Source organism: Stomoxys calcitrans, chromosome 3, assembly GCF_963082655.1.
Source record: "Stomoxys calcitrans chromosome 3, idStoCalc2.1, whole genome shotgun sequence".
In the NCBI taxonomy this organism is placed as follows: Eukaryota; Metazoa; Arthropoda; class Insecta; order Diptera; family Muscidae; genus Stomoxys; species Stomoxys calcitrans.
Genome location: NC_081554.1, coordinates 4,484,373 through 4,508,226, shown reverse-complemented (window position 1 = coordinate 4,508,226; position 23,854 = coordinate 4,484,373). Strand labels below are relative to the sequence as shown.

At 36.5% G+C, this 23,854-nt stretch overlaps 1 protein-coding gene across 1 annotated transcript; it reads left to right on the top strand.

Annotated features, from left to right (window-relative positions):
- Positions 1 to 8,498: 8,498 nt before the first annotated feature.
- Positions 8,499 to 23,021, top strand: LOC106081280 (uncharacterized). The gene is made up of 7 exons (XM_013243139.2): positions 8,499 to 8,505; positions 8,549 to 8,689; positions 13,931 to 14,596; positions 18,065 to 18,214; positions 18,287 to 18,556; positions 18,611 to 18,867; positions 21,936 to 23,021. Exons 1-7 carry the CDS (start codon positions 8,499 to 8,501, stop codon positions 23,019 to 23,021), a joined length of 2,577 nt encoding a protein of 858 aa, XP_013098593.2.
- Positions 23,022 to 23,854: the final 833 nt, after the last annotated feature.

Below are 23,854 nucleotides of genomic sequence, written 5' to 3'. Positions count from 1 at the left end.
GAATATAATCGGGAGATCGGTTTATATGGGAGCTATATTAGGTTGTAAAACGATTTAGGCCATACTTGGCATAGTTATTGGAAGTGAAGACAAAATACTTCATGCAAAATGTTATTCAAATCGGATAATAATTGCCTCCACTAGAGGATCAAACAACCAACATCCACAATCGATTTATATGATATGGTCGATTAAGACCATACTTGGCATGGTTGTTAGAAGCTAGAAAAAAACATCTCATACAAAATTTCAGCCAAATCAGACCAAAATTGCGCCCATTAGGGGCTCAAGAAGTCAAGAAACGAGATCGTTTTATATGGCAGCTATATCAAAACAAGGACCGATATGGTCTATTTAAAATTCCAACCGGCCTACACTAATAGAAAGTATTTGTGCAGTATATACAACTTCCAGCTTTACTCTTTTGAACGTTAGCGTAGTTCCGCAGACGGACGGGCGCACGGATATCCCCCCATTTAAACGGTAAAGTGTATAACAAACTATACAATTAGGACGGGTCAAATCTTGGGGACACACCATCATTGATCCTATGAAAGTGTGCAAAGAAGATTTTTAACTTGATGAGCGATACAGACCCTTTGATCCTTTAGCCAAACTTAGAAGAGACCTCAATCCTCTATATTTCTTCTCTTCGTGCGATGGAAAGGAGACTTATTTCTCCATTTGTCCCCTTTGGTGCATTTTGTCTCCTTTTTATACTCTCTACCACAGGATGAGAGTACAGCAAATTCGTCATCATGTTTGCAGTTCCTCGAAACATATATCTGAGACCCTCCAAAGTCCAGGTACGGGATAACAATAAGCAACACACGGGCAGAAACTTAAAGCTCCAGTGAGGTTTTAGCGCCTTTGAATAATCAATGGCCATCATGTTCCCACGGCGACCAGTCCTATGGACTGAAACGAGCTTGCTCACCTATGGGAACTAGACGAGTATCGCTACATCTACATGCAAATGTGGCTACAACAACAACCCAAAGCCGATTTAGCCATATCCGTCAGTCTGTAGAAAGAACCTTAACTTCTACGAAATTCTGTTTGGTGTAGGTTTTGAACTAGCAAAGAAAAAAGGAGTTTATTTGGAATATGGTCATAACCAGGTATAACTCCCATTTAAACCGATTCCTCAATATAAATTGCACATAGTGCCTTGTTTTCCGACAACTGTAAGTTGTAAGTTTGGTCTCAATTCGTTCATAATCTAATCTCCCATTTAAACGGAACCATCGATTTGTCTTCCTGACCATTTGTAGGACGCAATGTTTAACAGATTTGACTGAAATTTTGCATTATGAGTTCTGGCTAGGGATTTGCATATCCCGGCTTTTTGCGAACCCGGGAATTCACGTCTTCAAAAAAGCGGGAGTTGCCGTAATTTCCCGGCTCCGGAATTCCCTAGGTAAAACCCTAGTTCTGACCTCCAACATCTGTACAGATTTTAATCTGAATCAGTCCATAACCAGATACTCGTACAGCTCGCAGTTAAACTGTCTCCTGATTTGACTTTTTCAGCAACTTTAGTGGGCAATCGGCCTTCAAAAAAAAATATATATACATATATATGGTTGCGCATTCTCTTGTGGATCCATTGTTAAGGGTATATAACATTCGGCCCGGTAGCACTTATGGGAAGTAATATACTGATGTTGCAATTGTGGGGCATGCTTTATCACCTTCCGGCGTAAATAGTTCAGCTGGTAAACCATCTGCTCATCCAGCTTTTTGTTCTTAGGCCGAAAACAGACCTCATTCTGGCTATGAGATATTCAATTTATTCCATCATCAGGTTTGGTGTTTCGAAAAGTACCGTTACTGTCAGATACTCACGTAAATAGTTTAACTGTTACTCCATCTGCTGCTGCTGCCTTGTTGTTAAGACGAGTATTGCTATGCTGACCTCATTCTATCTATGCGACATTCTTTTTTTATCATCACCGAGATGTGTTCGGCAGTCACTGTCTTTCACCGATGCCACATTGTTGACAATATTCACCATATACAAGCATGAGGTGGAAGATAACCTGACTGTGAAAGTCGATGGAATAACGACTATCTAGTGTCCCAAAATACTTGTTGCCACATTTGACAGCTCTTACACTTTTTCCGCAATTGCCACTGCAATTTACCATAAGTTTAGAAGTAGAAAGGAGGTCCTCAAGTCACTTAGGGTAATGACAAAGAAACCTTGTTGACCACGTACAAAACAATTGGACGATCTTTGGTAAGATATGCATCGTCAGTTTGGTCTCGTTAACTATATGAAATGCAGTGGAATAATATTCGGATCTGTCAGAATGCCGCTCTTTGAACTGCGACGGGCACCTCCATCAGGATACAAAGATCCTACTCGAGCGAAAACATAACTACATGCCAATCCCATGGCAGCCGGTTGTACGTATCGGATTGACCCGATGGCGTCCTTCATCGCCAAGGGCTGCCGCCTCATTATGCAATACACTGCTACAAGAACAACATAACTACATGCTGTCTAAGCAACTCCTTCTGGTTTTTTATCGCAAGGACCATCCAAATCATCATCATCTTATGTATAGACATTCACCGCCCAGAAGCCTTAAGATGGAACTACACTACCTAGAGCAAGAGGTTCAGCTAGAATTGAGAACCTCTGGATCAAGCGGGTCTAGGCAAAATTCATGCAGATGCAGTAGCAGATGCGGTCAACAGATACCGGGTAAATGTGATCCTTGAAGAATAACCAGCACCCATTCCACCTGAATAAAAGGACCTCCCCGGGAAACCGGAGTAGTTCCGACTCAATTACATTCAAGCAGATGCAGCCGTCTCAGCTCCTACATAAGGTTTATGCCAACGTGCAAGTATGTCTCCCGACCTACTCAACTCAGACCCAGATCTCTTTAGACACACCCCACCTGAATCGCAGAGTTCCTAGATCTGGATATTCGTCTGAACCAAGCAAACGAAAGATAGAACACAACACACTGCTACAACAACAACAAAAACAGTGATGGGGAAAAAAAAATTCAAAAATGCTAATTCGCTACTGAACATTCCACTAAGGACCCTTCCCACATATCACTGGGTGTTGTCCAATTTAAAGTTTTAAGTTTAATGATCATTTTTTATAGCCGAGTCCGAACGTCGTGACGCAGTGCGACACCTCTTTGAGGAGAAGTTTTAACATGGCATAGTACCTCACAGATGTCGCCAGCTAGGAGGAGATAACCACCGTTGATGCCGATGTTCTCGCCAGGATTCGAACCCAGACGTTCTGCGTCATAGGCAGACATGCTAACCACTGCGTTACGGTGGCATGCAGATTGGGAAAAAGTGTTGTTTTTTAATATTTTTGAAGAATTTTCGGACACCTCGATTCGCTCTCTCCTACCGGAGAAACACACATTCCTCGACTCTTTTTCTGACGAAACCTACACTGAAAAAAAATTTGGCCGAAAATTTAAGATTTTTCCTTATTCGTAGGATTTAGCAATGAAAACGAGCCAAAGAACAAAAACTTTAAAATAAAGACAAAACGCACATGACCATCCGTTTCAAATTTAGAGCGCTGATTGATTCTTATATTATTTAACAGATGATTGTCAAATTATTACTTTTTGGAAAATTATTTTTTTAAACTTAGACGACGCTCCTTTTGTAAGTCTATTTTGCGTCTTTAACCACGGTACACTGTTGTCTTATCCCATAGTAAATTTTCTAAATATCAACGGTATTTTGACCTTTATTTTAGATTTTTGTCTTTGATAACAAGACACAAAGTTAAGGATTTATTAACCTACCATTTAATAAGAAATCCTTAATATGAAGGAAAATAATCTTCACCAAAGGAATGTTTCCTTAAAAAGTTGGAAAATATATCATCTTTGAATTAAGTTTGCTAATCTTAGGCTCGAATCTTTAAAATTAGGACAAAAAATATTTCAGTGTACTCGTAATCTGTGGCTTTGCTTTTGGCAGCAGGATTGCTCTACATTCCGTTTTCTCGACTTTCGTTGCATTCCGACACTACTGATTGTACGATGGGTCCCTAGCGATAGATTGTTTGTAACACGCAGCCTTTTCCAAGAAGTAAGCAATGGTTTGCTCTTGCACTGCTATATCATATCATTTTCCGAACTCTTCTATTAATGTCGTATATATGTGCCAAAACCTAGAGTCCCTCAGAGCAATACGTCAGTCCTCAATAGACATATTCATTTAGAAATCTACCCTCTTACGATGTTTGAAAAACAATTAATTTTCCAACGGAAAGTGTGTCATCCGCCTGTGGAAATTGCCAACAGAACTTGGCACTGTACATGGATCCGTGGATGGATTCTTGTGGCACACACACTCGACATTAGCATTTATATGTATATATACAAACATATAGACAGACATGTCCATATTAAAGCACAAAATAAAACTAGCAAATTTTCTATTTTCTGTGGCAACTTGACCACATTGAAGCGGCGTTGGTTGTGGTGTGGTAGTGGCATCGACGACACAGTGTACAACTTTTTGTGATTCGCATAAAATCTTATTAAACGCTCTGTATATGCAGCGTCAACGGATTGGCTGCGATGCCTTGCCATGACATCCCCTCGCTAATGGCAGCAACATTGGACGATTACCTACTACCTACAACTGCCACTTACAACAGAGCAATCAATGCCGTATTGCCGCACTGCAAAGCAGTATTGTATGGAGCAATAAAAACTTTCTTCTTCTGTGGCGGATGATATCTTCTTGTTATTGCAACATGAGGTTGATAGTTGTTGCTGTTGTTTAACCTGATTTTAGCCGAGAAGAGCTACAATAACCACTCCAAAACTGTTGCAAGCAACACAGGATGACAGTGACAAAAAACAAAACAACAATACACACAACAATAACGCCAACTAGGCCAGTACTGGAATGATCGAGTTTTGGTTGTGATAAAATTTTTTAGAAGGATTTCATAAAAGCATGTATGTAAATAGGGTCTAGAAAAACGCCCAAAATAGGCGTCTAAACTTAAAACAAAGTCTTAATGCTCTCTTGCTGCGCTTGGGGACTTATTGAGCTCTGTTTCAAAACATAAGCGTGCTCTACACAGTACTCAATAGTCGATGGGTATGTAGAGCACCTTAATCAATTTGACCAAGGTGTTCATGAAGATACACAGCGTATCGGAAATCGCGATCCACCATACCAGTCATAGTGTTTTTGACAACAACACCCTATTGTAAAACATTTATAAAGTCTTTGCTAAGCTATTCTTTGAATAGAAAGCATTGAATTGAAATGATCTTGGGCTGGAAAATGCTCGAAAAATCCCGAAATTAATAAATTATCTGTACACCCAGGGAAAAGTTGATACCAAACGTGCTCATTTCAGTACCATACGGTGTTGAAAATAAAGCAACACCGTATGGTACAAAAACAATACCGGATGGTATGGATGCACCGTTTGGTATTAGCCTTATTATCGAGCTGGTATTGGTTTTGATACCAATCTGTTGTTGTTGCAGCAGTGTGTTGTACACTGAGGCGGCAGCCCTTGCCGGTGGAGAACTCCATCGGTTCAATCCGGTACGTTCAACAGGCTGCCATGGGATTGATACCAATCTGTTATTGATTTAAGCACCAGACCGTTCTTGGTTTTAGTACGAAGCCGTGATTGATTATACCACCCCCTAATGAACAAAAAGAAAACATTGAAAATAATTTTAAACTAATTTTATTGCGATTATTTATGTTAATAATTATAAAAAATAATGTTACACTGTGACCAACCTCAATTATTTGTGTTCAGCAAATTATTCCATATCAATCGATTCCCAAAATTGGTTTTCATACGAATACACCAACACAGCATCGTTTTCCACACAATTGACTATCATGTTTTTGATGTAGAATGTCCTAAGAAGTTGTACAATTTCAATTTTCGCCGCTTTCGAGTATTTGAACAGGTTTTTACGCACTCAAATTGTATTAATTTTTTTTATTTATTTATTTAACAAATATTTTGTAATGGTAAGTACAAAGCTCAACATCACTTCAGGCGCCATGTAACGCCATCAATTCTTAAAAGCCTCCTTTGTCTGGTATTGAAATAATACCAAATGGTATTACAAATCTTTGCCATTGACGCGAACAAAATAATACAAGGCGGTATTGGCAAAGTACCGTAATTTTTCTATCAGTTGAGGTCTACATTAGTAGAGATGGGCGATGGGTAAATACCCAAAAGGTATTTACCCGGTAAATTGGGTAAATACCCTGGTATTTACCCATTTATACCCAAAAGGTGGGTATTTATAAATTTGCAGATATCTTGGGTATAAAAAAAATTTCCAAATTTTTTTTGGTGATTTCGTATTCTTTGTATATAAATCTGATCTTCAGATCTCATAAAATGGGATTTTGGTTATATATAGCCGCAATATAGACCGATCTCAAGACTTAAAGTCTTGAGGCAATAAATTGATCATTTTTCATCCGATTTCGATGAAATTTGGCACAGTGAGTTTTGGTAGACCCCATTTATTACTGTGAAGTGCGGTTCTGATCGCACTATATTTCGATATAGCTGCCCTTAGACCGACCACCCGATCGCCCGATATAGGGTATTGAGGCCATTTAAGATCCATTTATTATCCGAATTCGATGAAATTTGGCACAGTGTGTTCTGGTAGACCCCTACCCATTCCTGTCAAATATGGCCCAGTTTGGATCATATTTGGATATAGCTGCCATATATACCGATCTCCCGATGTTGTATAATGAGCCTATAAAAGGAGCATTTTTCATCCTATATCTATAAAATTTGGCACAGAGAGTTCCGGTACCCCTCTGAATCTGTTTGGTGAATATCGTACAGATCGAACCATATTTGGATATAGCTACTATATAGACCGATCTCCCGATATAGAGCATTGAGCACATAAAAGGAGCGTTTTCATCCGATTTTGATGAAATTTGAAACAGTGAGTTTTGATAGACCTCAACACCTGTTTGTTGAATATTGTCCAGATCGAAACATATTTGGATATATCTGCCATATAGACCGATTTCCCGACATAGAGTATTGAGCCCATAAAAGGAGCATTTTTCATCCGATTTGGATGAAATTTGAAAAAGAGCGACTTGATAGACCTCTACACTTGTTTGTTGAATATCGTTTAGATCGGGGCATTCAACCCCCTGTGGGCCCAAGAAGGAAATAAAATCCTCTTTGGTAAGGAAAAATGCAAGGCAGCATCATCATGATCTTCGCCATAACACTCTCCACAGTGCAGACATTAGCTTGAAATGCAACAAAAAAAAACTGGAATTTTCCAAAGCATTTGGAGAAAAAATGCACAAATGACCATGAATGGCATGAGTGTGCCTCTTTGCAGAATGCCAAAATAAGTTGACTTGCAACGAAATATGGTTTAGTTTGCAACAATGTTGCTTTCTTCAGCAGTGTGTGGGAATATCTGGCGTTGGGGCGTTAATGGTTGCAGTATTGTTGGCACGTTATGTCGGAGGGAAAATTACAGCAAAAAGGGAAAAGGGGTCTCTTTCACACAAACTATCAATGAAAGTCATTTTCGACATTTTTTTGTTTTTGGGAATTTCACATTAATTTCAAGCACAATGTGAGGGCAGACCTGTCTGCATGCAAGGCCCTGTTGATAAGGGTAACACTAACAAAAATAGCTTTTCATGATATTCGCAAGTTTCATTAACAATGAGAAAAAAAAAACGAAAACAATGTTGGCACAACAATTACGTCGACTGTGATTAGTGCATCAACTATGCACATAATTGGCCAATGACGATGAGTTAGGTGACTGTTGAATGCCTTGCATTGTCTACGGCGAGGATTCAACGTCACCGCCATCATCATCTGTACCAGTCATGTAAGCGGATGGAGTGATTGGATGTTGAATGAAATGAAAAGTAAGTGGGTAGCTGTAGTGTGGTAATTATCCAAAGATTTTCCCAATGCATTGCCAATCAAAAGAATTTCTTTAATAGATATGAAATATTCATAAATAGTGGTGAAACTTTCGTTATGGTCACATACGGAAAGTTGATATTTTGTTGAAAAGTTTGTTACTAGAGCTGCTGTATTCATTTCGGGTTTAATAATAAATATGCAAATTTTAATCATCACAAATGGTTTAATTGTTTGCCAAAGTATCCTCCAGCATGATTTATACACTTATGAATGCACTCAAACCAATTGTCGAAGTACTTTTTCCACTCCAATTGAGACACCTCCTGAGGATTGGTTATTGAACGCTTCAACAGCATTTTCTGGTGACGAAAATCATTGACCACGCATTTTTAACCTCAATGTGGGGGATAAAAAGATGTTGTTGGGTGCCAAGTCAGTGCGGTAATTCGGTGTTTTGACTGGTCAAAAAGATGTGTGAGAGCTCGCATTGTCATTGTGGACAACGATTCTTGTTCATCATTAAAGTAACATTGCTCCAGCTAATTTGTAAAATACTTCTTCTATACTCATGATTGGTAAGTTTTACTTGTATAAAGGTAATTTTATTTTCGCGTTAAGGAATTTTAACTTATGTTAGTAATGATCATGAACTACCATGTATTATATCATTAACTCATGTTAACAATGATTCCATTGTTATTTTGCATATCAAGGATAAACATTTTTCCGAGTGTAATATTTTTACCCCCGAAAACCAAGGTAATTATAATGACTTTTTACCACTACGATGGTTGCCTTTTATATTTCGGAATTAGAGAAAACAAAATCAAATATTAATCACTCTGTTTGAGGTATCCCCAAAACATGCATGCTGAACGCATTGCCCGCTTCTTCAGGTGTCGAAAAACGTTGAACTCTCATTTTATTTTTTAGGTACGGGAATAAAAAAGAGTTATTCGGTGTCAAGTCAGGACTATGTGGAGGATGACTTATCAAGTCGATGTATTAAGTGCTCAAAAATGCAGTTGTTTCGTATTTTTGGAGCATTTCTTTCGACCAATCGACATGAGACTTTTTTGAGCGATTAACAAATTTGAGCGATGTTGACTGTCAAATGTTCATGCAATATTCAATGTATGCTGGTTCCACTAATGCCTAAGGTTGTCTCAATCTCACGATAGATCACAGCATCAGTGGTTTTTGGATCAACAACTCATTTTGGACGATCTTCACGAATTTCGTCTTGGAATGAACTACGACCCCGATACCATCGACAGACACTGGTCCTTGATGGAGCTTCATCGCCAAAAATTTAATTAAGTTCATCGATGCACTGTTGTTAATGTTAATCTACGTCGAAAGTTGTAAAAAATAATCGCACAAAAATGTTCACGATTTAATTTCATTTTTTGGACGAGTTATAAATTTGAAGTTACTGTAAATAACACAAACAGCGCTCGTATGTCAAAACGTTCCGAGTATAAACTGAAATATGTCAAGGTTTGGCAAAGAGCTGTCTGTTGGCAGATTGCAACAAGGGTTATCCAATCCCGAAATATGAAGGCTACCGTCGTACAACCAATAAGTGGTTATTTTTTAGCCTCATCGAAGATTGGGTGTAATGACATTCATATTACCGGTATTCCTGTTGAAAACTCATTATATTGAAAAAGCTAGTATCGTATATCTGGGATAAATAATGATATGAACTTACCAAGTTTTTGCTGGGTCTATTTTTTAATTGTACCAAAACAATTACAGACTGGGACGTGCAGAAGTCCTTTTGCCACCATTATCAGGCTAAACTCTGTTGTGGACGTGCTTGCGATGCAATGCTTGTAAAGAAAGTCAAAACCAGCATAGTGAAAAGCGGGACAACATTCAAAGATATAAGATTTTTTTTTTTGACCGAAGAATATTGATAATAATTTCGGGTCACAGGAACATGATTTTAAAATAAAGATCTTATATTTAATTAAGGGCGCAGTTCGCTCTCAAATTTTTAATCGAAACATCCTATTAATATACCCTCCGCTATAGGATGGCGTCGATCCGTTTGTAACTCATCGAAAACATAGATCTGAGAGCCTACAAAGTATATAATTTCTTGACCGTCTTGAAATCCTACGTCGATTTAGACATGCCCTTCCTTGTTCCAGTCTTTCTGTTAACCGATGTCATTGCTTTCAAATGCGATTTTTATAGCTGCGTGCGAAAACCATGTCGTGAGACATCTTTGTAGAAAAGTCTTACAGCTAAACTTTTTTTATTTTCACCCTAGTATTCAAACGTAGGCGTTCAGCGTCATAGGTGAATATGGTCACCTCTGCTACACTATGTCCTCCATAAACATTTCGTTATCCGTATAAAACGACGGAGTTATGTCCACTTTTTATACCCACCACCGAAGGATGGAGGTATATTCATTTTGTCATTCCGTTTGCAATACATCAAAATATCCATTTCCGACCCTATAAAGTATAAATATTCTGGATCAGCGAAAAAATCTAAGACGATCTAGCCATGTCCGTCGGTCTGTCTGTTGAAATCACGCTACAGTCTTCAAAAATTGAGATATTGAGCTGAAACTTTCCACAGATTCCGTTTTTGTCCATAAGCAGGTTAAGTTCGAAGATGGGTTATATCGGACAATATCTTGATTAGCCCCCATATAGATCGATCCGCCGATTTAGGGTCTTAGGCCCATAAAAGCCACATTTATTATCCGATTGTGCTGAAATTCGGGAAATTGAGTTGTGTTAGGCCCTTCGACATCCTTCTTCAATTTGGCACCGATTGGTTCAGATTTGGATATAGCTGCCATATAGACCGATCCGTCGATTTAAGGTCTTAGCCCCATAAAAAGCCCCATTTATTATACGATTTTGCTGAAATTTGGGACAGTGAGTTGTGTTAGGCTCTTCGACATCTTCCTTCAATTTGGTCCAGATCGGTTCAGATTTGGATATAGCTGCCATATAGACCGATCTCTCGATTTAAAGTATTGCGCCCATAAAAGGCGCATTTATGGTCCAATTTTACCAAAATTTGGGACTGCGAGTTGTGTTAGGCTCTTCGACATCTTTCTTCAATTTGGTCCAGATCGGTCCAGATTTGGATATAGCTGCCATATAGACCGATCCCTCGATTTAAGGTTTTGAGGCCATAAAAGGCGCATTTATTGTCCGACTTCGCCGAAATTTGGTACAGTGAGTTGTGTTTGGCTCTTCAACATATTTCTGCAAAGTAACCAAAATCGCTCCAGATTTGGATATAGCTGCCATATAGACCGATCTCTCGATTAAAAATCTTGGCCCCATAAAAGGCGCATTTATAATCGAATTTCGCAGAACTTTGATACAGTGACGTATGTTGGGCTTTTCGACATCCGTGTCGTATATGGTTCAGATCTGTTTATTTTTAGATATTGTTATACACTATTGAACAATGACTTGCAGTTATTAGTATTTGGACCAAATCGGAACATATTTCGATATAGCTGCTATGGAGCATAAGGTATGCGTTTTCACCGGATTTTGACAAAAGGTGGTTTACATACATACCCGGGGTGGTGGGTATCCAAAGTTCGGCCCGGCCGAACTTAACGCCTTTTTACTTGTTTCATATTATTCTACAGTGTGGTGGAGAGTGCGAAAACATGAGTCAAAATGAACTCCGAAGACAACGTTTTCTTTCAAAATTCTAAATCTATCACAATATGTTTTATGCACAGAAAAAAATATCACGAAAATTTAATGATCATCGCCCTAACAGACATAAACTTGAAAAATAAAAGAAAATTCTTTCAATTAAAAATTTAATCAAAAATATAAAGGTTTTCAATTAAAAAATTAATTGAATCAATAATTTTTTAATTGATTCCCTGTTTTTTTTATTACAATCGTGATTGAAATTTCGAACAATATCTATTAAAAAATTTAATGATTCAATAATTTTTTTAATTGAATCTGAACTCTTTTCAATTACGATCTTGATTGAAATTTTTGTAATTTTCAATTCAAAAATTAATTGATTCAATCATTTTTTTGATTGAATCTAAAAAATGTTTGTTTATACAATGTAATTGAAATTTTAATCTTTTTCAGTTAAACAATAACGGCCAAGACCACAAAGCTTGTTTTCTTTTTGTCATTCAATTCGTTGGTCAATTCATTGAAAAATAAACTGATTTTATAGTGGTCAAACAGTTTTTTGCATTGCGCGCATTGGCGAACGCGGGCGTAACAAAAAGAAAAAATGTTAATGGTCTAGGCAGAAAGTTCTTTAAATCAGCACTGTTATGACAATCCATTTATGAAAAAGGCTAGCTACTCATATTTTTGACAAACACTCTTTATATATAGAAGATAAAACTCCCCCACAAACAGTCTTTCGACTATCTTTTTAAATTTCTAGACGCAATTCTAATCCAAGTATTGACCGCAATATGCCTATTAATGCCATAACGGCTTCTTTAGCTTCGATCAATTTATAACGTAGTCTAGATAAATGTTTTTCTGTTGGGTTTACTTCCCCAATGTATGTAGTTTGTAAAGTTATTGTCTCGCTACTCTTTCTTTTATAATTCGGAAAACAATATTTTATGTTTAATTTTTGGCAAAACAAAACACCTCCGGGCTTTTGTTTCTTAGGAGTAATTAAATTCGTTTTCCAGGAGTTTCACATATGTGAACCATGTTGCATCGAAGTCAAGGGGGCACCATATGCAGCGCATTTTTCGCCAAAATTTTAATAAAATATTTGAATATTTTCAATTAAATTTTAATTGACCCAATTAAAAAATTAATTAGATATTTTCAAAATTTCTATCATTTTTTTAATTGGATCAATTAAAAATTTAATTGAAAATTTTGAAAAAATTCAATCAAATTTTTAATTATATCAATTAAAAAATAATTTGGACATTTCAAAATTTTCAAAAAATTTTTAAATTAAGTATGCAATTTTTTTATTGACAATATTTTCAATCCACTTATTAAAACTGTAATTGATATTATCATTTTCGTGATTGGAGCAGTTTAAATTAAAATATTAATTGGACCAATAAATTTCGTGATTGAAACCGATATTCATTTTTTTTCTAAGTAGGTTCAATGAAAGTTTGTTGCTTAAGTCTTTCCATGAATGACAAGGATTCTGCAATCATCGTTTGTGTCACACGTCTTTTGTATATGTCTAAGAAAATTGTTTCAAGAATTCGGATTTTCAATTTGTATTTTTTCAGTTGCCTTTAAATACCGACTGTTCATAGTTATAAATAAAATTTTTTATTTTTGTAAATAATAGTAATTATAATAAGTAATTAAAAGAATGCTATATTTTTACTTCCTTTATTTAATATTCCTTCTGTTAGCTTTTATTTATAAATATAAAATCCCATTAAATTTTTGTAAAGGACATTGTACAGAATTCCTAACGGAAATTCAAAATTAACAAAAGACTTAAGACACAAACGTTTATTTCAGAACTCTCGCCTTTCACACAAAGACTTAAGCAACAAACTTTCATTGAAGTGTTATCAATTTGATTGATTAAAAGACTTAAGCAACAAACACTTTACTCACAACAACTTCAAATTATGGCCAATATTCTTCGATTTCTATATAAGCAATCGAGTAGCGGGAAATGAAGGAGTAGGAGAAAATCTTAACAGCGACATCAATACGAGTATTAGTCGACGACTCAGCCAATAGCCGCAAAATCAAACGCATGCCACACTCTCTCTTTTAGCAGATAATGGACATTTGGCTGGCCAACGTTTGTTTTTTGTTTTTTTGCCAACTTGTGCGATGCATGGAGCTCAACAGGTATTGCATTTCGCAGCACAGACTTATTTTATTCTTAACAGTGAAAAGGAAAGCACACGCTTGAAGTGAAAACCGTTGAGTAGCCTTTAAAAAACAACAAAACTGAAATTGAAAGGTGTAACAAGGATCTTATAAAAAAAATACAACAAATCATTTTACCAAATGTCAAAAGTATTCAAAGAAAGACATTCAGTTATAAGAAAATGTGTTGGCTTGGTAGCAACAAAAACTACAACACAGTCCCGAAAATTGCTACCAGAAAAAGTTCAAAACATAAATAGCCACTTGCTGAAAAAAACAACAACAGTTAGTGCAGTGGCCTTAAATCATAACCTCCGTGTGAATACAGTGAGGCGAGTGAAGAAAGTGTTTTTGAAAAGAACTAATCATCTTCCACATCAACAACAGCAGCGGCGGCACCACCAGCATCAGCACCAACACCACCGACATTTCCATGTCCATTATGGACATAAGGGCGGCGTTATACTAAAATGCATAACAATACTGATGATACCGTGGATGACTGCGGTAGTTGTTGCGGCGCCGCCTCATGTGGCTAGTGGTGATAATAAACTCAATCGTGCCGCCTGGCCTCCTATGAAACAACATGACATTTGGAGCGATGATCTGCAGGAATTTAACTCATCGCAACAACATAAAGGTGCTGATGATTATGAAATTTATGGCGATGAGCCTACACAACTCGGCAACTTCATGGAAGCGGCTAATGATGAGTCCATTCAACTGCCAAGGGACTCTGATTGGCATCGCTATACTCTTATGCATGTAAATTATACCAACACCACAGTGTACCCCAATTTAAAAAGGCAAAAAAAAGGTGAGGATATTTTTTTTAATGTTCTTAAAGGGTGTGGTATGATAATTGAAGTTGCAAGGAGACTTAGGTCACTATACTTACACTGATTTGGGTAAATTCATAGGGCAGATGACTAATTCTTATCCGATTTGGACAACATTTTGCATATGACCTTGGAAAAAATTTCAAGTTTTAATTGTGATCATCTGAAAATAGCAAAAATATACGTTTCTGTCTGTAGAAATCAATCGTTCAGATAACTTGTCAAATGCGGCAAGGGAAATGTAACATAAACAAATTGCTAATTTTGCCCATGAACATTCCACCAAGGAACAGGGGCAAACGTCTCACATATCAATGAGTGCAGTCCGATTCAAGTTTTAAGCTCAATGATAAGGGGTCTCCTTTTTATAGCCGAGTCCGAACGGCGTGCCGCAGTGCTACACCTCTTTGTAGAGAAGTTTTACATGGCATGGAAACCACAGTTGAAAATTTTTTTCTGATGGTCTCGCCAGGATTCGAATCCAGGCGTTCAGCGTCATAGGCGGACATGCTAACCTCTGCGCTACGTTGACCCCGAGAAAAACATAAGTCCTATATTCTTGTTTAATGTTTACGAGGCCTTGTGAATATTCAGGTGTAAATATTTGGCGCTGGCAAATTTTTTATACCTCGCTAACTTGATTGAGATGGTTTTATTCTCTCTAGAAAAACAGTTTTCTGTATTTGTCACCAAATGTGGCCAACAGCTAACCTCTCAAAAAAATTTAAAATTTGCCCATGAACATTCGAGTAATTGGCAGCGAGGATAAGTTTCTTAATCAATGAGTGTTGTCCGATACAAAGTTAAGCTGCATGATAAAAGACCTTCTTTTTTATTGCCGATTCTGAACGGGGTGTCGCAGAAAACCTCTGAATAAATGTTTTTGATGTTCTTCATGGGATTTGAACCCGGGGTGGCAGGCAAGCTAACCTCTGCGCTACGGTAGCTTCCCAAACCCTCAAATATCGGATTCAAAGCTGGGTCTAGTAGGTTAGGTTAGGTTGAAAAGAGGGTGCAGATATTAATCCGCCCCATGCCACTATGGACATACACCTAAGCCTGTAATCGGCTTGTTGTGCGCTCTAAAAACTATAAAGTAACCTCTTAAAAGAAAATTTTAAGTTAGTAATTCCGTGCTACTTACAAAATCCTTAATTGTTTTCAATACCCTAATCCCCTATGTTGATTCATGTCTGGTATTGTATCTCCACTTAAGTGCCGGTATCTGTTAGACACGAAAGCCGGGCAATGACAAAGGAAATGCTCCAACGTCTCATCATCTGCCCCGCATGCCCTACACATGCTATCACTTGAGCTCGTAGTCCTATTTGTCCCGTTATGATACCAATAGCAATACTGACCTCCTTCTTGCTTCCTTCCAACAATAACCTTGTCTTCTGACGATCTGGATCCCCCCAACCGACCGTTTCGCTGTTCCACAATGTTGCATGCCCAATCGTCGCCCACTCTCTTAACGCGGACTGCGTCGACCCGTAAAGCTTCGGGTTAACCAAGTTTATTGACGACAGTCCTCTGGCCTTCACCGCCAAATCGTCCGCCCTTTTATTTCCCCTTACTCCGTTATGGCCCGGCACCCAAACAATGCGAATTTTGCCATCCTCAGAGAAGGCGTTAATCTCCTTCTTACACTGCAAGACTGTTCATGATCTTACCGTCCGGTTGTTATTGCCCTTATTTCAATTTTACTGTCGGTATAGATGTTCACAATCGACGTCCGCGCGTTAGCACCATACCACTTCACGCATTCCGTGATTGCCCCGATCTCCGCCTGCAGGACCGTATTATAGTCAGCCTGTCTAAAACAGATTCCATGTCCCTGGATTCTGAATGTAAACCCCCAGGCCCACTCTGTCCTCTGGCTTTGATCCATCCGTGTAACATGGTCTTCCATATGGCAATACTAGGATTCCGTCAATCCAAGACTGTGCCTAAAGCAGCAGTGCCTCGCACTCGACTTTAAGGTTCATCACAGGTATCCGTTCGGAAATCTCTTCCCTTCCTTCCAGGTTTCCTATCGTCGCCTCGTTTATACCGCAATGGTATGAGCAGCTCCCATCCTCAATCCAATCTCCCATCACCTTAAGTCTCATAGCCGCAGTGGCTGCCTTACACCTAATCTGTATGTCAATGGGTCGAAAATCTAGAATAATCTGGAGTGCCCTAGTGGGCATGGTCTATGAACCGGTTGTATGGTCCTTATGTTGCACTTTTTGCCATAGCAGTCCTCCAAACTACTGAGGCGTAAGGAAGTATTGGTCTCATGACGCTCCTGTAAAGCCAGTGGACCTCGGATTCATGCCCCATTTCGAGCCTATGGCCCGTCTACATAGTGCCCAATATCTGTGAACCTTCTCGGTACGCTCCTGAATGAGACACTTTTAATTCAGTTTTCTGTCCAAGATCACACCTTAGTATTTGACCTTGTCCAATATCGAAATTGTCTTATTGAGGAAACGTGGTGAGTGAAATTGGTCCACCTTCTCAGCTATTTCAGCCTTCTCTGGGTTAAAATTGAGACCTTTGGGTCTAGCCCAGTCATATGCCATATGCAAGACCCTTTCGGCTCTTCTACATAGCTCATTCGGATCCTTACCTCTTAGAAGTATTATAACATCGTCTGGGTAGCAGACGGGTTCAAATCCCTCATCAGTCAGCATCCGTAATAGGTCATTTATGGTGGTCACCCATGGGAGTGACCCCCCTGTGGCGGGCCTTGTGCCACTTTCTCCCTTATATTTATGCCATGGGACACACAATTTATCCACCTGTTCCTTAGCATATGGTTTATCCAGTCTAAGGACCGGGTCCACCCGGTACTGTTCTAAGGATTGGATCCGCGTATCGGATTTTAACATTGTTAAAAGCCTCCTCGATGTCAATGCATACCGGCAGTGTGTACATTTTGACATCGAAGGATTTATGCACAACCTCGTGCAGGACAGTCTCCACCGTCCTTGCCTTGACATTGGCATGCTGTTTGTATTTGAGTCTAGTAAGTGAAGAAGTTAATGAGGCACCTAGATTAAAACTTCGGATTATTAAAAGAGTATCGAGCTCGGCTCGATACTCTTTTGTTCTATTGTTACAAGAAGAAAATTTTGTTTCATAAACGAACCACGAACGGTTTTTGTAAGTCTGCAGACCAGCTTTACAACCTAGCTAACGACTAACGCCTTTTTTCCCCAATTTTTCATTAGCTGTAGGGATTTCAAATTGCAAATTTGCCCATGAGAATGTCATTGAGGAACAGGTGCAGGGGCGATGGGAATTAGTTCTTCAAAGTTAGTTAGAATAAAATTTAATACGCTACACTTAATTATCATACAGCCCTCGTACACGATTACAGCATTTTCGGGTGACATTTGTAATCGCCTTAAGTTGCTTATTGATATAATGACTGCTCCTATATTAATTTCATTTTAAAGTGATTCATTTGTTCCCGGTGCCTGTGGATGGAGAGTGTCTGTCGAACGATGGTCGGCGGACAGGAACCTGCTTTAATGCCTATGAATGTCGCAGTAAAGGTGGTCAGGCCACAGGTGAATGCGCCCACGGATTTGGTGTTTGTTGCATATGTAAGTACGAGTATGACCCAAAACATGCACTGTCTTATCACTGTTGTTCTCCCTAATGTATTTTTGTTGCAGATATTGCCAGCTGTAATGAGACAATTAGTAACAATATCACCTACCTGGTGTCGCCGAGTTTTCCAAGCTTCATGCCAAACAATGTCAGCAATTGCAAATTGAAAATCAAGCTAATGAACGATGATATCAGCCAACTGCGTTTCGATTTCTATCATTTTATACTCGGCCAACCGAATAGGCGTACCGGCGTCTGTGATGGAGATGTTTTTAATATAACCGGTGGACCAGGAGGAACATTTTCTATGTGCGGTCAAAACAGTGGGCAGCATGGTAGGTAGTATGATGTCATTAAACGCTTTAAAGGCTGAGGAAATCTTCCCTTAGTTTACTATGATGTAGGAGGTCGCATGGTGCCTAGGCAGACTCTCTACGGCTCTCTGAGACCATTGCGGTATGAAGATTTATATCCTGGTCGTAATGTCACCGGCCAGGCTGGCATGGAGATTGAAATTAATTTGAGTTTTGCTCAACGATTTTTACCCACTCGTCTGTGGGAGATACGGATTGCGCAAATACCTTTTAGTCAAAGAGCTCCGGCAGGATGTCTGCAGTACTTTACGGGGACGGAGGGAGTTTTTCAGGTAATTTGCAAGATGAAATTCAGCTTTGTGCAAACCAAAATTTTTATGAAATTTTCTCTAAAGACAAAATTTCTATGAAATTTTCTCTAAAGACAAAATTTCTATGAAATTTTCTCTAAAGACGAAATTTCTATGAAATTTTCTCTAAAGACAAAATTTCTATGAAATTTTCTCTAAAGACAAAATTTCTATGAAATTTTCTCTAAAGAAAAAATTTCTATGAAATTTTCTCTAAAGACAAAATTTTTACTAAATTTTCTCTAAAGACAAAATTTCTATGAAATTTTCTCTAAAGACAAAATTTCTATGAAATTTTCTGTAAAGACAAAATTTCTATGAAATTTTCTCTAAAGACAAAATTTCTATGAAATTTTTTCTAAAGACAAAATTATTTCTATGAAATTTTCTCTAAAGACAATATTTCTATGAAATTTTCTCTAAAGACAAAATTTCTACTAAATTTTCTCTAAAGACGAAATTTCTATGAAATTTTCTCTAAAGACAAAATTTTTATGAAAATTTCTCTAAAGACAAAACTTCTATGAAATTTTCTCTAAAGACAAAATTTCTATGAAATTTTCTCTAAAGACAAAATTTCTATGAAATTTTCTCTAAAGAAAAAATTTCTATGAAATTTTCTCTAAAGAAAAAATTTCTATGAAATTTTCTCTAAAGACAAAATTTCTACTAAATTTTCTCTAAAGACAAAATTTCTATGAAATTTTCTCTAAAGACAAAATTTCTATGAAATTTTCTGTAAAGACAAAATTTCTATGAAATTTTCTGTAAAGACAAAATTTCTATGAAATTTTCTCTAAAGACAAAATTTCTATGAAATTTTCTCTAAAGACAAAATTTCTATGAAATTTTCTCTAAAGACAAAATTTCTATGAAATTTTCTCTAAAGACAAAATTTCTATGTAATTTTCTCTAAAGACAAAATTTCTACTAAATTTTCTCTAAAGACAAAATTTCTATGAAATTTTCTCTAAAGACAAAATTTCTATGAAATTTTCTCTAAAGACAAAATTTCTATGAAATTTTCTCTAAAGACAAAATTTCTATAAAATTTTCTCTAAAGACAAAATTTATATGAAATTTTCCCTAAAGACAAAATTTTTATGAAATTTTCTCTTAAGACAAAATTTCTATGAAATTTTCTCTAAGGACAAAATTTCTATGAAATTTTCTCTAAAGACAAAATTTCTATGAAATTTTCTCTAAAGACAAAATTTTTATGAAATTTTCTCTAAAGACAAAATTTCTATGAAATTTTCTCTAAAGACAAAATTTCTATGAAATTTTCTCTAAAGACAAAATTTTTATGAAAATTTCTCTAAAGACAAAATTTCTATGAAATTTTCTCTAAAGACAAAATTTCTATGAAATTTTCTCTAAAGACAAAATTTCTATGAAATTTTCTCTAAAGACAAAATTTCTATGAAATTTTCTCTAAAGACAAAATTTCTACTAAATTTTCTCTAAAGACAAAATTTCTATGAAATTTTCTCTAAAGACAAAATTTCTATGAAATTTTCTCTAAAGACAAAATTTCTATGAAATTTTCTCTAAAGACAAAATTTCTATGAAATTTTCTCTAAAGACAAAATTTCTATGAAATTTTCTCTAAAGACAAAATTTCTATGAAATTTTCTCTAAAGACAAAATTTCTATGAAATTTTCTCTAAAGACAAAATTCCTATGAAATTTTCTCTAAAGAAAAAATTTCTATGAAATTTTCTCTAAAGACAATATTTCTATGTAATTTTCTCTAAAGACAAAATTTCTACTAAATTTTCTCTAAAGACAAAATTTCTATGAAATTTTCTCTAAAGAAAAAATTTCTATGAAATTTCTCTAAAGACAAAATTTCTATGAAATTTTCTCTAAAGACAAAATTTCTATGAAATTTTCTCTAAAGACAAAATTTCTATGAAATTTTCTCTAAAGACAAAATTTCTATGTAATTTTCTCTAAAGATAAAAATTTATATGAAATTTTCTCTAAAGACAAAATTTCTATGAAATTTTCTCTAAAGACAAAATTTTTATGAAATTTTCTCTAAAGACAAAATTTAAATGAAATTTTCTCTAAAGACAAAATTTCTATGAAATTTTCTCTAAAGACAAAATTTCTATGAAATTTTCTCTAAAGACAAAATTTTTATGAAATTTTCTCTAAAGACAAAATTTCTATGAAATTTTCTCTAAAGACAAAATTTCTATGAAATTTTCTCTAAAGACAAAATTTCTATGAAATTTTCTCTAAAGACAAAATTTCTATGAAATTTTCTCTAAAGACAAAATTTCTATGAAATTTTCTCTAAAGACAAAATTTCTATGAAATTTTCTCTAATGACAAAATTTCTATGAAATTTTCTCTAAAGACAAAATTTCTATGAAATTTTCTCTAAAGACAAAATTTCTATGAAATTTTCTCTAAAGACAAAATTTCTATGAAATTTTCTCTAAAGACAAAATTTCTATGAAATTTTCTCTAAAGACAAAATTTCTATGAAATTTTCTCTAAAGACAAAATTTCTATGAAATTTTCTCTAATGACAAAATTTCTATGAAATTTTCTCTAAAGACAAAATTTCTATGAAATTTTCTCTAAAGACAAAATTTCTATGAAATTTTCTCTAAAGACAAAATTTCTATGAAATTTTCTCTAAAGACAAAATTTCTATGAAATTTTCTCTAAAGACAAAATTTCTATGAAATTTTCTCTAAAGACAAAATTTCCATGAAATTTTCTCTAAAGACAAAATTATTTCTATGAAATTTTCTCTAAAGACAAAATTATTTCTATGAAATTTTCTCTTAAGACAAAATTTCTATGAAATTTTCTCTAAAGACAAAATTTTTATGAAATTCTTCTTAAGACAAAATTTTTAAGACATTTTCGCTGAACCAAACTTTTAACAAGTCCTTCAGACTTCTCTAAGAGGAGCCACCTCTTTTCTCCTACCTTAGCCTTAAATTTGAATACGGCAAGACTCGTTGGTATGGGTTAAGTTTCCCAGGTATATTTTGCATTTTTTAAATATAAAAAAATCTTCATTGCAGACTTTTAATTTTGCTGATAATGGCCGCCATTTAGCAAATCAGAACTATCGAATTTGTATGAGACAAGAAATGGAAATGTGTTCTATTGTCTATCAGCCATGCGATGAGCAATCATTTCGCATTGGACCTGGTCCTCCAACGAGAATTATGAATTTGCCAAGTAATATTGGAGCCAATAATGGAATGGGTGGGGGAGGTGGTGGTGTTCCTATGGGTGACATCATGAATATGCAAATGATGATTTCACCTATAATGGATCAACTGCAAATGCAGGTCTTAGCAGATGATGGCGGTGGAGCTATGCCCATGAGTATGACGCCTACTGCAGCAACAGTTCCATCCACCGAAATGACCTCTACTACTACAGTTGCAACAAGTACTGCAAGCCCTTCCACAACCGCTGCAGCAGTAATGTCATCTGATATGACATCAACTAATGCAGCTTCCACAGTTTCAACAAGTGCAACCACTGAGGCCACAACTTCCACATCAGCAGCTCCTGCTGCTGATGATCCTGATGAAAATTCACCAACAATGCCCTCGACAACTGCAACAACGCTCACATCTACAAGTACAACTATAAGATCCACGACTATGTCTACTACCACTAGCACTACACAATCGTCTTTAGATGATGACATTGAAGGTTCTGGTGGCGACGAAGATGGAGGAACCAGATTCGGATCAACACCTTTGAATGTGTCGCGACGACCAAGACCTACAAGAGGAGGCTTTGACCTACTTGGTTTCCTGCGTACAGCTTTTGAAATGCGCTTTCGCAAGGCAAGACAAGGACGCCAAATGTCTGATAGGGAAAAACGTCAGTTCTTCAGCAGTTGCAGAGATAGAATAACAATGCCTTGTATAGTGGAGGACTTCATAGGCACCGGTCTGGGACCATTGCCCGGTTGTGAACCTGTACATTGCGGAATGCAATTTTGCTCCAACGGCATGTGGCCTTGTCGCATTGAGTCCACTGTGACGCCATTTTATGTCGGCATACATTTTGGCGATGGTAACGGAAAAGGAAGTGCTGAGGATAATATAGGAGCTTGTCTTCGCTATCAACAAATGCAATGTTTGTGATATGAAATAAAAAATTATCACCCGAAGATTATTTGTAAATACCTAAATAAAGTCAAAAGAAGTTTTTATGTACCGTTCATTTGGGAAGATTTTTGTAATATGTATTTGAAGATTTCAAAGCAAACAGATTTTGCCAACAGGAAGAAACTCTTATGTAAACAAACTTCTCGATCGACTTGAGGATGTGTTCAGTAAAATTCATGATGTGTTCAGTAAAATTCATGATGTGTTTAGTAAGCTCAATTTTGGATTGTATTCATGTCTACAGTATCTGTTGTTGTTGTTGCCGATGAAGGACTTCATCGGGTCAATCGGGTACGTACAATCGGCTGCCTTAGGATTGGTAATAGCTGTGTTTCATTTTAGTACAATATAGTGCAACGAACTTTGAATGGAAATGTCATCTATCCAGGACAACGAAGTTCTGGTTAAATTACCAGTGCAGGGTTTTGTAGAACATATGTTGTCAGGATTGCCATCATACGTTTTTCACAAATTAGTGTGGCCACTTGCAGAAATACCTCTATTGTGAATGGTAAAATAAAATTAAACCCAAAAGCGGGTGCACAAATCTTAATAAATTTTGAATTTCTGCCTAAATTTTCTAAATTCTGAATTTCTGCCTAAATTTTACAAATATTTGCACTTTTTTCTGGTATTGTTTTGACAGGTTGGCAAATGGCGTTACCACTCCAAAGCAAACAAACAGCTTGCACAGCAAACTTTTTTTTCGTTTTATTTTTGCACTTTACGGCTTGTCTATCCAGTACTAAAATAAAACAGCAATTGACCCGTTTTGCTTATCCGTTCACTCAGCCGTTCACACAAGTTGA